Below are 15,795 nucleotides of genomic sequence, written 5' to 3' on the forward strand. Positions count from 1 at the left end.
TTTTTAATTAATTATATATCTTCAATATTTTATTAATATAAAAGTATTTCTTTTCTATAAGTTTGTTTTCAAGATATACGTTTGTATTGCGCTTGAAAAAGAAAGTGCTAAAAATTAAACGAACCGAACGAATTATATATATAGATAACGTTAAATTCTTTTTCACATATGAATTCAAGAGAAGAAGCTTCTATTTTTCATTTTCTTTATTCATTTTTTCTAGTCACGTATACATATAATAAATAAAATAATCCGTTCGATATTTGTGCGAATAAAGCGATCATACAGTTTAATCTTTACCAAAGAGCTTTGCGTGACGGAAAATTTTTCCACTGGAAAATAAATTTCTCATTTTATTTATTTGTTTCTTTAATAAATTCTCTTCTCACGAGAGAAAAATCATAAAACCCTTTTCCACAGCTGTGTCTGCAACTGCACAACACGATCCGCAGACTTTTCCGTACAGTCGCCTTCCGCACGTGATACGTCGTACGTGCGTGCTCGCGTGTAGCGCGCATTCTTGTAATCCTGCAAGCAGCGTGCTAAAGCGCGTAAGCTCTTTCAGCTTTCCGCACGGAGAAGCGCGAGAGTTCTAGAGGGTTGGTTCTCGGAATCTAAACGCGTCTCAGAAACTCGGTCAAGCTTCGTAGTCTTCAAATTCGTCCGGGATATTTGTTTAGTAATAGCGCTGTTCGTGCTTGATCGCTCATCTCTTAGAATGATGTTAAATCGCGGAAAAAAAATTTTTCCGTAAAATAGAAGTTGCGTATTCTTCGAGAGAATTAATTTTATTAAATCCTCTTGGAAAGATATAATGCCCCAGCTGATTACTAATGAGGGAATAAGAGAAATCGAGGTTGCTTCAATTTAAGGTTTCATTAAAATTTTGAAGGAAATCTTCTAAGAGCCTTGGGCATCTTTCAGAATATAATACTTTGCGAATTTTGCAAATTATATATCAGGGAATCATATCAGGGGATCATGGAAGATGAAATTCATTCGCATTTTATTATTTCTCGGAAATAAAAGCCGATAGTTTTTCATTTTGTCATTTTTCTCACCATTGCTTTTCTGTGTCCCAGGCGATCGCGTGTTTTCGCCCTGCAATCGTGGATACGTTCTTGGCATGTAGAGACCTGTAATTTACTTTGAATGCACAGGAATCTTAACTAGTCTGCACTCACTTCTCAGTTACAAAAACTTTTTAGCACCACTCTTATTTGTTCCGAGAGTTACACCGAAATTAAAGTTCGATTCCCGCATCTGGGAACAATTTCTAAAATCGTTTGTCGTAATTAACAATGTTTGAAATTATGAGGGTCGCCGGATTTTTTTTGCAGAAGACCATCAAGATCTTCTTAAAATACAAAGTATTTTACTTTAAGCGAATTCTTCTTTTATATAAATAATAAAAAAGATCTGGTTAATAAAAATTTTTTATCTTTAAAATGGAATGCAAATTTATTGCGTTATATTTCCTTCAAATACCACAAAATAGCAAAAAAGCTGAAAATATGCAAACAAAGAAATGCAAAATATATATTTCTCAGGTAAAATAATAGAATTTAATAAAATATACATCTTATATAATTCATTATTTTTGTGCAATATTACATTTTAAATTAATGAAGTAATATTTATTGCATAATCTTTTTTCTGTTCTTTTTTTTAAATAAAAAAGACAAACAGATATTTTCCATTGCTTGAAGCATCCACAATTGAATGAAAGAACGATAAAAATATCAATGAAAAAAAGACAAACGAAGCCGTGAAATGTTGGTGGAAAGAATTCACGATATTTCTATTCTTTGCAAGGCGTTCTTGAAACGACACTAGCGAGATAAAGTCTTTTATTCAATAAAGACGAAACGAAGTCGGATCGGCTCTAACATGGCGTATGCAGCTCAGTGAACACTGAGTTTGCGGAGTAAACCTTTTTTGACACACACGCGAATTCATCGAGAGAGCACTTTTACATCATACAAATTACGTTATCAGTCTTTAGAATAAAATGATTTTATTATATAATATAATTAGACTTTGATCAAGGAATAAATTAATCTGCTTCAATTAGTAATTAATTCCCTCGTCTAAAATAGACACTACGCAGCTTTATCTGCTACTAAATTGCTTACTCGCAGTATGTCCTAATCATATTTAGCTTCTTGTTTACAACAGATGTGATTTTCTCAACAATCTTACTTAAAAATTGTTAAATTGAAAAAATCGAAACTAAAACCATATTATTTTACAGCAATAAACTCTCTATGAGTTTTCACTTTAGTAAAAAATAACTAATCCTTTTAGAAGAAAATTCTTCGGAGAACAACGCGGTAATATCATTTGAAATACCACAGAATTAACACGTTACAAAATTTACATATCAAAAGTACATTGAGTTTCTTTCTAAAATAATTCTACATGTCACATTACCAGAAGAAATTTACTGAGCTTGATTCTTTGCAATATAAAACAGAATGCAAAAAAATCCATTTCTTCATATTTTCTAAATACAATCTCAGTTCACAAATAATTAAGACTAATTTCTACAATTGGTAGATATTAAAATCATGTTTCATTCTTCTTGATCAAAGGGATCTTGTAACAAAATTCTCAATGGATAATATGTACGCAGATACTAATTCAAAGTGATTATTAATTCGTGGAGGTATTTCTTATTAACTACATCCTATTATCATTCTTGAATCGTCGTTTAATTGGGTAACCACTCGCATCCTTTGCAAAGCAATTTGTGCGAAATAATGCCGAACAGATATCGTCTGACACGAATTTGGAAACATGTTCCAGCGAGGCGTAACACTGGATTAGAGAGAATAAAGCTCTTATCGTAACAAGCTCGAAAGGATTTATTAATCGTACATGCATTCTCCATCTTCAGAATTTCTCAAATTGTATTACACGTGTTGCAAAGAAAACAATTAAAATAAGAGTGATTGAAATCAGATAATAAATTAGTATCACCTATATTAATGTAAATAGGTCATGCTTACAAAACACAAATGTCAAAATGTTAGCTTATGATTAACAGTTTCTTTATAACTTCAAGAAGAAAATTTGAAATTGTTATCTGTTTCTATCTCTTTCTCGAACATGCAGTAAAATATGAAATTGATTGCAAATGTATCTAACGTCCGAATTTTTGCGTGGAATTTCAGCCGGATCCAAAATGGGAATTTCCCCGGTCGCTTCTGAAGATCGAACAGGTGTTGGGCGAGGGTGAATTCGGGCGCGTTTTGCGCGCTAAAGCTATGAACATCGGCGGAATTCCTGGTCCCACGACTGTCGCAGTGAAGACTCTGAAGGAAGACGCGTGTACCTCCGAACTAGCAGATCTGCTGTCCGAGTATCAACTTCTGAAGGAGGCGCAACATCCGAACGTGATTCGATTATTAGGTGCTTGCACGACCCCGCAAGGCGCGCCTGTCTACCTCATCATCGAATTCGCCGAATTTGGTTCTTTACGGTAAGTGCGCGCTGTGATATATTCGACCGCCGCTGTCTTGATGCTATTTATGACCTCTCCGTTTCACGAGCTTCTGGTCTTATCGATAAAAGTCCTGCTGGTTGGAGGCTGGATTGACGCAATTCGTGCGTCTTGCTTCGAAATTGAATTTAACTCAGATAATTCTATCTTTTATTGTGTATGAATAACGCAATTTTCCAAGATTAAATTAGAAATTGTATACTGTTTGATTTTATATTTTTGTCATTTGCAAATTTTTTATTTTAAAAATGTAATAAATATATGACTATATAATTTAAAGTATTATGTAACATAAAGTATTATGAATATAAAAAGTGTACATTCTCTATAAAACTTTATAAAACTTTATATAAATTATATAGTCAAACATTTATTATATTTTTAAAATACAAAATTTGCAATGACAAAAACATCAAATCATCAACCTTCGATTTTAATATTTCCTTAAAAATTAAATAATGTAGATATTAAATAATGTAGAATAGATTTTTTTGTATCATGTATGCTCAAGTTTGTATTTTGGATCGAGCGAAGGAGATCCCATTCTTTAGTCACCTATCTTTTGGTTTTCACTTTTTGAATTTCTTCTTTTCTCGGAGTATATCATATAGTTTTCTCTATTAAAATGCCAAACGTGAATGCCTTACCCAACTGAATTGTTAATTATAATGTTGCCATAATGATGTTGGCATAATTAATGACACGGTGCACTTGGCGTGAAGTATAGAATACTGATATCTTTCATGCCACAACCATCAGTGAGAAATAAAAACGAACACATACATATTTCTAACTCCTTTATTATAAAGAACTAAAAAGGTTTTTTACAAAAAATTATCAAACTTCCACATGTAACCAAACTAAATTCTCACATGATCATCTTTGGAAATTCGTTAACATGAAAGTTTAATAATTTTTTGTAAGAAATTTTTTCAATTGTTCTTTCTAAAAATGTTAGAAAAATGTGTGTTCGTTTTTATTTCTCATCATTTTAAAATGAAGATTAATGTTCGTGTACATCCTAATACAATAAATATATTTAAAAATCTAGCAAAGGACTTAGATAAATGTACGTATTATTCCAGAAAGCTTAAAAGAAAATTTTCCCTTTGTTAAATGTAAAGAAATGAATAAATAGCGCGCGGATATTAATGCTTGGTATTCGTCTGGTATTTTCATTGTCTCGTATAGTCGAGTGATAACATCAAAAGTCGAGCAGTTTTGTCTTCTATTTATGCCAACAATAGTTCTATATATATGTATATATGTGTACGTTTAAATGACATTGCGCAATGCGACCGACTTACAAACGCGGAAATAACTCTGAGAATTTATCGTGATGCGAAATTCCACCACATGGAATTCCGTCACTGTCGGAGGTAAATAACCTTTGCAAAACCAGTTGCCCTCGGTAATTAAATTTTTCCGCGGATGCGATGTCCGTGCCTGGAGCTCCATCACCGTCCTGACAATAAGTTTCTCAGAAATGGATGGATTATTGACCACCAATTTCTCAGATAATGCTTACGGTGTATGGGATAAATTTACACGAAATTTCAGTAATTATCTGAGACGCAGTCGACACTTGGAGTCGGAGAATAGAATACCCGCACCGACGTCTCTTCTTTCCACTTCGCCGATCAACGTCAGTGAGGAATCGCAATGTAGCGATAATGCATTGAACTATACCATAACGCCGCGCGATATTCTCTCGTTCGCCTGGCAAATAAGCAAAGGAATGACATATCTCGCTGATATTAAGGTAATATCATTTCAAAATATTCATAAAGTTATTTGGATTTTTTTCCAAATTACTGAACTTATTAGAAATATCTAAACTAAAAATGATTAAAATATATTATATAATAGAATTAACTGAAAATTAGTAATAGAATGGTAGTATTCAAATTGACTTTCCTTGCAACTTGGTTAGTGAAACTTAACAATATGTGATTGCAACTTTCTGGAAGTCAAAGTCGTGAAATGCTTCAAATGGACTCGGTCAAGTAATTAGCAATTAATCAAAGTTTCCTCTGCACTGCAGTTGGTGCATCGGGATCTTGCGGCGAGAAATGTTTTGCTCGCAACCGGTAAGGTCTGCAAGATCTCGGACTTCGGGCTAACTCGTGATGTATATGAGGACGATGCGTATTTAAAGCGAAGCAAAGGACGAGGTAAGATCATCCATTAATTAATAATCTGTACGCCGACTCAAAACTTATAGACTTTCCGTTACATTCTCTCATTATTGAAGCAAACGCAGCAAATTATAGCAATATTTTAAATCAATTATTAGTTAAATTCATTTCCGATAATGAGAATTACAATTAACAAACATAATATCAAAAAAATATCAAATCAATCTTATAAAGTATAATTTTATTTCACATAACAATGACAAATCTACGTCATTAGACAAAAAGTGTCGTAATTTAGTATTGAAAAGTGCAATTTTGCGAGGCGGGGACAATATTTAACAAGTTTAATCCTAACGATTCTAATTCAACCACGACGGAATAAATCCGGTCGTAATTCTTTCGGGTGTATTTACGAGAAAAACATCTTTAATGAATCGCACGAGTCTGCTTCACGTTATCCAAGGTTTTACGGTTCATGCCTGTAGTGCCTGTAAAATGGATGGCGCCGGAATCCCTGGCCGACCATGTGTATACCAGCAAATCGGATGTTTGGAGCTTCGGCGTGCTCCTATGGGAGTTGGTCACGTTAGGAGCGTCTCCATATCCTGGAGTCGACGTACATAATCTCTACAATTTACTAAAGGCCGGCTATCGTATGGAGAAGCCGTCTAATTGTTCCCAACAGCTGTAAGTGCTTAATTCTCTTCAGTGATTTAGAGCGTTAAACATTCATTAATCTTAAAGATCATCAATTTTAAATCCACTTAGAAATTTAGTGACATTTATTAAATAAAATCTGCTTCTTGTAATTGTCTTTTATGTGAAAATTACTTTTGCTAATCCACCTTCAACATAACTATTTCTTTTCGTAATTGTGTGTCTTTGTATACCTATTAAAATTATTCTTTGTTATTATTATCTTTCCTCTCACTCTTTTTCTTTTTTTTTCCTACATTCTTTCTAGTTGTTTTTTTAGAAAATTATAATTTAAAACTCGGCTTTTTCCAAGTTCTAACTGAAAGTTAATCATGCTGATCTGTTCAAAACTATATTGTTTGAATCAATAATAAAAAGCTCTAAAAATAAAAAACATTCACAAAATAAATACACTAACAAATGAAGTCATTAATTACCAGAAAAAAATTTGTAATATTAAAATATTAATAAAAACAGGAATTACATTTTGGGTCATATAGACACAGATCAACAGAATTAATTCAGTTGACTGACTAACACAGATAAAAATCAAAGGGCTTAGGACTGCGTGTAACTTATACGATATTCATAATTACGAGGGACTAGTGCGTAATTATCACAGGAAATTTTCATGATTATATTAGCGTGACTTCATAACACACGTGAAATTCATTTATTTTCTGTGAAGATTAGATCTATACTGCGAAGTCAGCATCATATGTTGTGTATATATACAAATTACTAAATTAATAACATAGTTCCAAAACCAGTAATATGAAAGAAAATAAAGGAATAGGGAAAGTAGTAAATAGCAGTAAACAAAAATATGGCTGAATCTTTGAACGTGATGTGAAAACACACATCTTTTTCAATTAAACTATTATTAAAAGTTATACTTTTAAAAAAGTATTGGAAAAATGTCAATAGTTAAAATAAAGTAGGTCAACTATTTCTGCTCGTCATAAAGCTCGTCGTAAAAGTATATTCTTTCTTACGCGCAAACGGAAGACGAAAATCATTTCCTATCTTTTATAACCTCGTCTAAGGAAAGCTTCGGTTTGATTGTAACAAGTGATATTTTTTCAGGTACAAGTTGATGGTGTCATGTTGGCATCAAGAGCCCGGTATGCGACCATCATTCAAAGAATTAACTAATCATTGGGAACATATGCTAGAGGATGGTGTCGAATATCTCGATCTTAATCCACGAATCGTCCATAATCAAGCCTACTTTGCATCTCTACAAGCTTTGGATAGCGCGAGTGGTAAATAAAATAAATCGATTTGAAATATCGTCTATAAATAATTGTTATCACCTTTGATATTTTTAATTAATTCAGAGGTAAGAAATTTCTGGATTTTAGCAGTTTTAAATTATTTCCAAATGCTACTATTCTCAACCTCATTCAATTATTATCAAAAATTATTTAATGATTTCAGATAATATGATTTCAAATCTTTAATCTTTAACTATTGTCGTAAAAAGATGTTACACTTCTAACGTCATGGATCCACTAAACTCTTATTTTTAAAAAGCTAATTATATTTTTATTAATATAATTTTTTATTGATATAAACTCATTAATCTTTGTCGATCTGAAAACATTTTTATCATATCTTTTCGATGTTTAAGCCCTTATTTAACTATATTTTACAAGATAGATCCACGACACCAGTTAATAAATAAAGGATCTCTTACCAAATCTTTTGTAGGTTCTGGTAGCGATCAGGTTGATGATGAGACTGTCAATGGGATTCTAAGGACAGATACTGTCAACTATCTCGGCCGAATATCTTCTGAGCCAGTAACAAAATGCGACAAGGTAGACAAGCTGCAGGCGCTCTGGCAGCCATCCATAGCATCCTTCCCTGAAGAACCTATGAAGTCGCCTTATGTAAACGAACGACCTCTAAGCTTGAAAGCCAATCATTATGAAAGTCCGATAAAGTTGAGAAATACCAGCCTGACTAGCAATAGCGAGAACGATCTGAAAACACCTCCCAACGAACGACCTCAGTCCTACATTGATATGCAAGGAAAGAAATCGGCGGAAACGGAGGATCTTTTGGTTTTTAGGAATCTGGACGATGACGAAAAGACTGACAATAACGTGACGAACTGATCGACGTAATCTTACGTTGAACAAATGAGAAAAATCCAAAATAGGAAAACACGTCAGTTTTCTGAGCCTCGTCAAGTTTTCCTAGTCTTAAGACAAATATGAATGAAAGAAAATAAAGGTAATTGATTGAGGGAGTAATTGTCAATCGCAAATTATGCGAGAAAGAGGAGAATATTTATTTAACGAGGAAGTATGAGAGAAAATTGTGTGAGAGAGCAATTGAAAGCGAATGATTCGCGTAGGATGAGAAACGCCATTCTTTATGGCAATTTATAGGAATTGCGCAGAAAGACGATAACATGTAATATACTGGCTGAAAATTTGCGTTTGTAAAAGCAAATATTAACTCTGTGGAACTGAATAAACCGCGATTTAAATTGTATTGCAGAAAGAATTCCTGAAAGAATTCTTGATTGGACGAAATGCTCTATAGAAAGTTAGGGGTAAATTATATTGCGCAGTGATTGCTAAACCAAATATAAATTACTAATTAATTTGCCGTGTTTTTATGTACTTAAAGTCATACGGCTGTTTGTCGATCACCATTGGTAAGATCGCTTTTAATACTATTAATAATAGTTACGTATTATAATTATTCGAGCGATTTCTTGAAAAGATCAACGTATTTTCAGCATTAAAAATTTTCTGTATGTCACACCACGCAACTGTGATGAAGTTTGAAAATAGTTGTTCATTAAGAACGTCAAACTTCCCAACTAAAGGCCATAAGTTATTTCTTCTTAAGCATTAGCAGTTTCTGTTACAAGTACAAGCTTAAATAAGTGCAAATAAGTTAAGAAAACATTTTCATTTTATTAATATTAAAAATTTCACTCGTAATTTACCGAGCGATATTAAGCGTTTAAACTCGCGAGAAGTTGCAGATTTGGTCTTCCATCAAATCTTTTTTGATAAATAGATCCGTGGTTATGAAATTGAACGGCACTCTACTCAATTTGAAATTTAATCACGCTTTTTTTCGAAACAAAATACTTTCTATTGTCGCACTAGCTTTTGTGGCTTTTGTGTGTCCGACATAACGAAGCAGCAGATCGCACGTAGCTCGAGATACGACCGAAGTATAAGAGTAGTATTTTTTACGAGATGCGTGTGTGGATTCCGGTTTGCGACATCATATCCGAAGAAGACTGTGTTTCGCCGTACCTCACTAGGAACGGAATCGTCCCTTTTGTATTTATGTATAAGATACAACATTCCACCCACGATTAGTCTAGTTATTTATCGTACAGGTTTTCTAACACGATTGTGTATGATTTCAACTAGTACCACGTTCGATGTTTTCCTGTTTCCTTGTTAAACTCTTTGGGGCATTAATAACAACGACTTGAAGCACGCGCGTTACGAACCGAATAATATTGTGCCATATTATTTTCTTGTAACTGATATATCACAAAATCATATAAAAGACGCTTCCAAACAGAATATTATTTCCTTTTATTACTTTTACCTTATTCCCAATAGTGCTTGTTCTTCTGTTATAATGGTGATCTTTTCGAAGTTAAAAAAATATTGGAAGAAGATAATAAAAAAAATGATAAGGAAAAAGGAAGTAAAAACGAAATAAAATAATTATTGTTAAACATCACAAAAATTTATTATTAATGTGTTTTATATCTTTAAAAATATTTTTATAAATTTGATATATATAAATCGTAATAAAGCTAAATGATGATTACATATAATAAATATATATAATAAAATAATTTTTTATTAAATTATTATGTATTTTGTATACCTATATATGTTTCGAGTTTTGAACATTAAAGATAAATCGATGAAATTTATAAAAAAAAGATATTTTTTTAGTTCGTCAATTATTTTTATTTTTTTTTTCGTCAATTACCGCATATAAAATTAATCGATAAAAAAATAATAAGAAAATATTCTACTAAGAACTATCTATTCATTACACATATAAAAAAAATCACAAATTCAATTTATCTACGTGAAACTCGTAATCATTCGTAGAATTAATGCCGAAAGATTTCTCATCTTCAGTCTCACCGAGTAGATTCAGTTCGTCAATACAAGTCGTGAAAGACTGAGGTATGACATCGCTATCTGATGCGTCAGGCCTAGAAATCTCGAGGGGTTGTTCGATGTTGCAATTTGCAGTCTCTTGTACAACGATCGGTAACAAATCATCTAAGGAAAATTCAGAGTGATATAAAATTGCAACTAATATAAAATTACTGATACAATAATAAAAAAAAATATCTCAAATACAAAAAAAAATAAAACAAAAAATTACGCTGGAATCGAAGAAAAGTATACGAAAGAGAATGAAGCAATAGCAAGGTGTTGCTATGGCAATTAACAAAATCGAGTATCTGCGATAACATTACTCACCAGTCTCCTCGATATTTTTTATCACACTCGAGGCTTCATCCTCGGATATCTTCGCCGTAGCGAATCTAATGCTCTCAAGTAGTTCTCGATCAGAAGCTGTAAGGAATCGTAGACAAGCAATTCCGTGGATCGTTTCCACAAGTCTAGTTAGATTTTCGGGTATACGGAACTTCTTGAAGAGCCGTGCCTCCTCTGGTATATCGTCCGACTTACAATATGGCAGGTGTATCGCATAATATCTCTTATTTCTCCGAGGATAGTTTTCCTTCAGCAATCGCAACAGGTGGTTGTCTATGTTTCGATAAATGATTGTCGCATCGAATTTCGCAGATGTCGGCGGAGATGTTATGACCAATACAACATCCGCTATCTGAAACGCGGTGTTACACCAGAGTCCTGGATCCTGTAATTATACGATTATTTCGTTGAACTATCTGTGAACACCACGTCGTAAAAATTCATATATTATAATATAAGCAATAAATAAAATATTAAAACGCTCAAAATTAAAAATCGGCAAAAGAAATGTTCGCAAGAGGAGGTAAGAATAAAAAAAATACGGTACTCAGTGCGCAATAATTCATAGTTATAATGACAAATATATTTATTTCTTGATATGTAAAAATTAATCAATGAAAAATAAATATATTTATCATTATGAATTGTTGTGCATTAAATCGAATTTTTTTTTCTTGTTCTTACAAGCATTCACATATTATGAATCAATCAAATTTGTATTTATCGACTCGTGGATTTTTATCTTTTTGAAAGCAATTGCCATAATATATTACATCGTTGATTTGTTTGATTACTCACTTTGCTGGTAGTTTCTGCAATATCAAATATGTCGATCATGGCATTGATATTACAATATCGTAGGTATTTTGTTAACTCAGCCATCACTTTCACGTGCGACGGATGCGTCGGTGAGTATACTAGCAAGCAGTTCGGCTTCATTGCTACTCTTTTTAAAACTATATTTAAAAAAAAATTTATTAAAACAAACGAATTAGATAAGTACGTATTCTGGAAAGAAAAAAGGATTGATAACATTCTCACCTTTCTTTCTGTATAATTTAAATGCGTGATACAACGCGTATAACAATACCGGTGGTATCCATACTAAGCTGATTATCATAATTAACAGTTGATGGGACGCGTGTTCTGTGACAATACGGAATTAGCAGCGTTGAGAGGAAGAACCAGAAATGAGACAAAAAAGAAAATAAATAAAAACATTTAAAAATTAGAAATAAAACTGAAATAAAAAGAACAATTGAGAATCAACGCGATAAATAATAAAAATTATTTTAAAACTGACAATATACATATAATTCACTGGAAATAATTACATAATTACATAATTTACTTAATAATAAGCTTGACATTTGTTTATTGATTATATAATTATTTCCATAGGATTATTTAATTTTTAATTCTCAATTACAATAACAAATTGTTTGGATCCGACGCAAAAAATTTTGGATGACTGTATGTATAATTATTTGGATGATTGTATGTAATCTATGTATAATTAGTACTATAAGGTATTAAATACTAAATTATAGGTAAAAAAACCTTCAAACTTTTATCTATCATTTGTTATGCAATAAAGATTTACTTACATTCTCTACTTTGAACAGAACGCTTTTGAACTTACAATTAGGTGTTATAGTTTTCACAGCTATATAATTGAGCTATAGTTATATAATAATACGCATTACTTACTGCGCTGATTCTCAATTTTTCTCTTTATTTCAGTCACTTTCTTAACCCTTACCGTGCAAACAGAGGTAATTTTTGTCCAGGCGATTTTTAAAATTACGAATATCTTGAAAACAAGTGGGTACGGGCGCGCCGTTCCGCTCCTGAAAAAACTAATAGAGATTTGTTAAATTACGATTATAAATTCTTCGTTTAGAATAATTAAGAAACCCCAACAGCATAAAACTTGCAGGAATATTGCTGCAATATTGCAGCAGTAACATTGCTGCAAATTTTGTACTATTGAGGAAGCTACATGAACTTTTTAATATTTTTTGAAAACACTTAATCCATTAAAAAAACATCGGACATTAACAATCTTCATTTATGTTAAATAGATACTACAAAAACGTTTGCACGGCAAGGGAGAGATAAGAAAAAGAAAATTTTGAGCTAAATCGCATTTACTTATGTGTACATAGGGCGATGTGCTGTTCGCACATCCGTGCTCGCCGCATTTAGGATGCAAGGCCGCGACTTTAACATAATAGACGCCGTCTGGTGCTAAGAGGTTGAGCCGTATATGCCCGTGGTCTTCGTTGGCAGGGACGATCATCGTGAGCGTCGACTTCGTATCATTACTAATCAGCCACACCTTGTATTCCGTCACGTTGTACGTCAACGGGAGCGGTTGTATGTACAATGCCGCATTTGATCGATCAGAAATGTCGATATATATGAAGGGCATAAATTTCTCGATCTGGACACTATTTTCTGGAAGAGATTCGAGGGTAGTTACGAAAGATGCGAAATCGCGGGACGGAAAGAAAGGGAGATAAACGAGAAAACCTACCGATAAATTCATGATCTGGCACATAAAATACGTATTTTCTGCTATACACAAAATCTTCTCCGATCGCAGTGTATTCCAAATGATATGGTGATCCCTCGTATGCAGCATCAGAGAACGGACATGACACATATAAGTGTTTAGGCACTGGATGATTATCGTTCCCGTATAACTGTATGTGCCTGCATGCGTTCTCTTTATTCTCCATAATGTTTTGATAACGCGTAATTAATCCTGATTTAACGAGAGATATTAGAGATATACTTGTTTCGAGTATATTAAATATCGCGAATGCTAATTATCTCCTTACTATGAAAATTGATATCCGAAACCGACAAATTGAAAGCAGTCGCCTGCTGGGAATCATCTTTTTTTTTCAAATTTTTATTCACATAAGCGTGCAACGTAAAAATTGCGGTGCCATCCCGCTTTGATGATTTTTCAGTATCCTCAAATTTTAGCTTTTCACAACCTAAAAATCAAATAGTATTTAATGAGTCTGAAAGATATTCCAAATTAAACTACCTTCCTACCTTCCCCTCTTTCTACTGACGTTAATATACATCGGACATCCTGTGTCAAGTTAGTCTAAAAAGAAAGAACAAATTTAATATGGAATAGAAAGTCTTGCAATTGCATTGTATGTGATATTGATAATCAATCAGCTTAAGATGTGGAAAAAGATCATATACCAATCGAATGACACATAGCTAAAGATAAACTTTGTTTCAGCTTAATCATCAATCTCTTACGTAATTCAAAAATTAATTATTTCATTATTGATTTTCGTTATCTTATTTACTTACAACCATGCATAATAATCGAAAGATTAATCACGTGATCCATACAATTTATTCAATAAGAGAGAAAGAGAGAGAGAGAGAAACAGATATAATTTTTAAACTATTTTTCAAAATTGTTAATTTTATTTATTACCGTTAATTTTATTACCGTTTTATCATTAGACACACACTTTCCTAATTTATTTGTATATCCGTATCATCATAATGGAAATTATGGTATATGAGTTGAGAAGTTTTGATAGCTTGCTACTGATTGTTTTATAAAAAATTTTTTATTTATACAATCGTTTGCAAATTATGTTTTAGACAATATTTAGAGTAGATCATTATCAGTTTGAGAATGCAAATCAGAATTGCAATTGCGTTTTTAAAATCATTCTATAAGAGAGCCATTGGATGACAATCATTAGCTGTAACATATCTACATTTTGTCTAAATTTTCATCATCTATTTCCTTACGTTTATATATTAATTAATGCTCACAACCATCCATAACAAAATTTCAAAATCGTGTACACACACGATGATGAATTTATATTTTATTACTTTTACTGTCTAAATCATCATATATATTGGCAAGTTATTGTTTTTCAAATGAGTCGTTAATTTCAAATTGTATTTAATTTAAACAATGACCTAATAAAGATTGAAACGTTTGTACAATAAACTTATGTTTTTGTAATTGATCTAGCATTAGATCTAACTTGGCTGCGTTTTATTTTTAATTTTTTAAACTATTGTAAAAAAAAATGAAGAAATTATACATGTATACTATACTTATACAATCATGTATACTATACTGTATACTATACTATACAATCTACACAATCTATACCTATATTATACCTATACTATACCTATACTATACAATCAATACGCGTTTTTATATTAATAAATCATCCAATTTTACAACATAAGAGCATGATCGAGTAAATTTTTATTTGGAAATGCTACATCAAACATTTCTGAAGAATTCTCCTCTATATTTTATAGAGAATCTTAATTTTTGTCCGATTTTATTAAAGAATGACGCATTTAATAACAGACGTTAAAAAATTTGAAGCTATTTTCCTTGAATGTATTCGAAAAGATTGTAAAGGTCAGAAACGACAATTATATATAAAAGAAATCTAAGACGTTTGTAAGTGTAGAACAAATATTGTTAATAATAATTCTGTGAAACCGTGACACGTAAGATTCGTCGAAAATTATATCAGTCACGCTTTTATCGAACAGACTGTACCCAGATAAAACTAGAAGTCATAATGATATTATAAAGACGTCATGATGATTTCATCATCATTTATTTACTTATAAATGACATTGTCATTGGCAACGTTCTATCATTATGTGCCTTCCAACAAGCGACACAGTGCGACACAGTGATCATGTCATCTTCGTTTAACATTGGCAAACAACAAGAATGTAATGATTCATTGTGTCATTTGTGTCGCTTAAAGGCACACATTATATTATGACTCTGTATTTTAATATATAAGTAAATAGCCTTTTTTTTACAAAAATTATACAAAATATTAAATTATACAAATTATTAAAAAATATTAAAAAATATAAATTATTAAAAAATATATATTATTAAATATAA

At 32.0% G+C, this 15,795-nt stretch overlaps 2 protein-coding genes across 2 annotated transcripts in view; one reads left to right on the top strand and one right to left on the bottom strand.

Moving 5' to 3' along the window:
* The window catches only part of LOC108689536 (proto-oncogene tyrosine-protein kinase receptor Ret), a 58,776-nt gene extending 48,873 nt beyond the window's left edge, over nucleotides 1-9,903 (top strand). The window contains exons 15-20 of the mRNA XM_018196329.1: nucleotides 3,177-3,484; nucleotides 5,066-5,267; nucleotides 5,550-5,679; nucleotides 6,129-6,330; nucleotides 7,426-7,604; nucleotides 8,053-9,903. Of these exons, the coding sequence (XP_018051818.1) occupies nucleotides 3,177-3,484; nucleotides 5,066-5,267; nucleotides 5,550-5,679; nucleotides 6,129-6,330; nucleotides 7,426-7,604; nucleotides 8,053-8,462 (1,431 nt within the window). The 3' untranslated portion in view covers nucleotides 8,463-9,903. The remainder of the gene's footprint in view (nucleotides 1-3,176; nucleotides 3,485-5,065; nucleotides 5,268-5,549; nucleotides 5,680-6,128; nucleotides 6,331-7,425; nucleotides 7,605-8,052) is intronic.
* Nucleotides 9,904-10,052: 149 nt separating this feature from the next.
* Nucleotides 10,053-15,795, bottom strand: part of LOC108689537 — a 6,875-nt gene continuing 1,132 nt past the window's right edge. The window contains exons 2-9 of the mRNA XM_018196330.1: nucleotides 13,920-13,974; nucleotides 13,697-13,858; nucleotides 13,390-13,620; nucleotides 13,005-13,310; nucleotides 11,892-11,996; nucleotides 11,649-11,806; nucleotides 10,833-11,235; nucleotides 10,053-10,628 (exon numbers count right to left, since the gene is read on the bottom strand). Of these exons, the coding sequence (XP_018051819.1) occupies nucleotides 10,408-10,628; nucleotides 10,833-11,235; nucleotides 11,649-11,806; nucleotides 11,892-11,996; nucleotides 13,005-13,310; nucleotides 13,390-13,620; nucleotides 13,697-13,858; nucleotides 13,920-13,974 (1,641 nt within the window). The 3' untranslated portion in view covers nucleotides 10,053-10,407. The remainder of the gene's footprint in view (nucleotides 10,629-10,832; nucleotides 11,236-11,648; nucleotides 11,807-11,891; nucleotides 11,997-13,004; nucleotides 13,311-13,389; nucleotides 13,621-13,696; nucleotides 13,859-13,919; nucleotides 13,975-15,795) is intronic.

Source organism: Atta colombica, unplaced genomic scaffold (assembly GCF_001594045.1).
Source record: "Atta colombica isolate Treedump-2 unplaced genomic scaffold, Acol1.0 scaffold27, whole genome shotgun sequence".
In the NCBI taxonomy this organism is placed as follows: domain Eukaryota; kingdom Metazoa; phylum Arthropoda; class Insecta; order Hymenoptera; family Formicidae; genus Atta; species Atta colombica.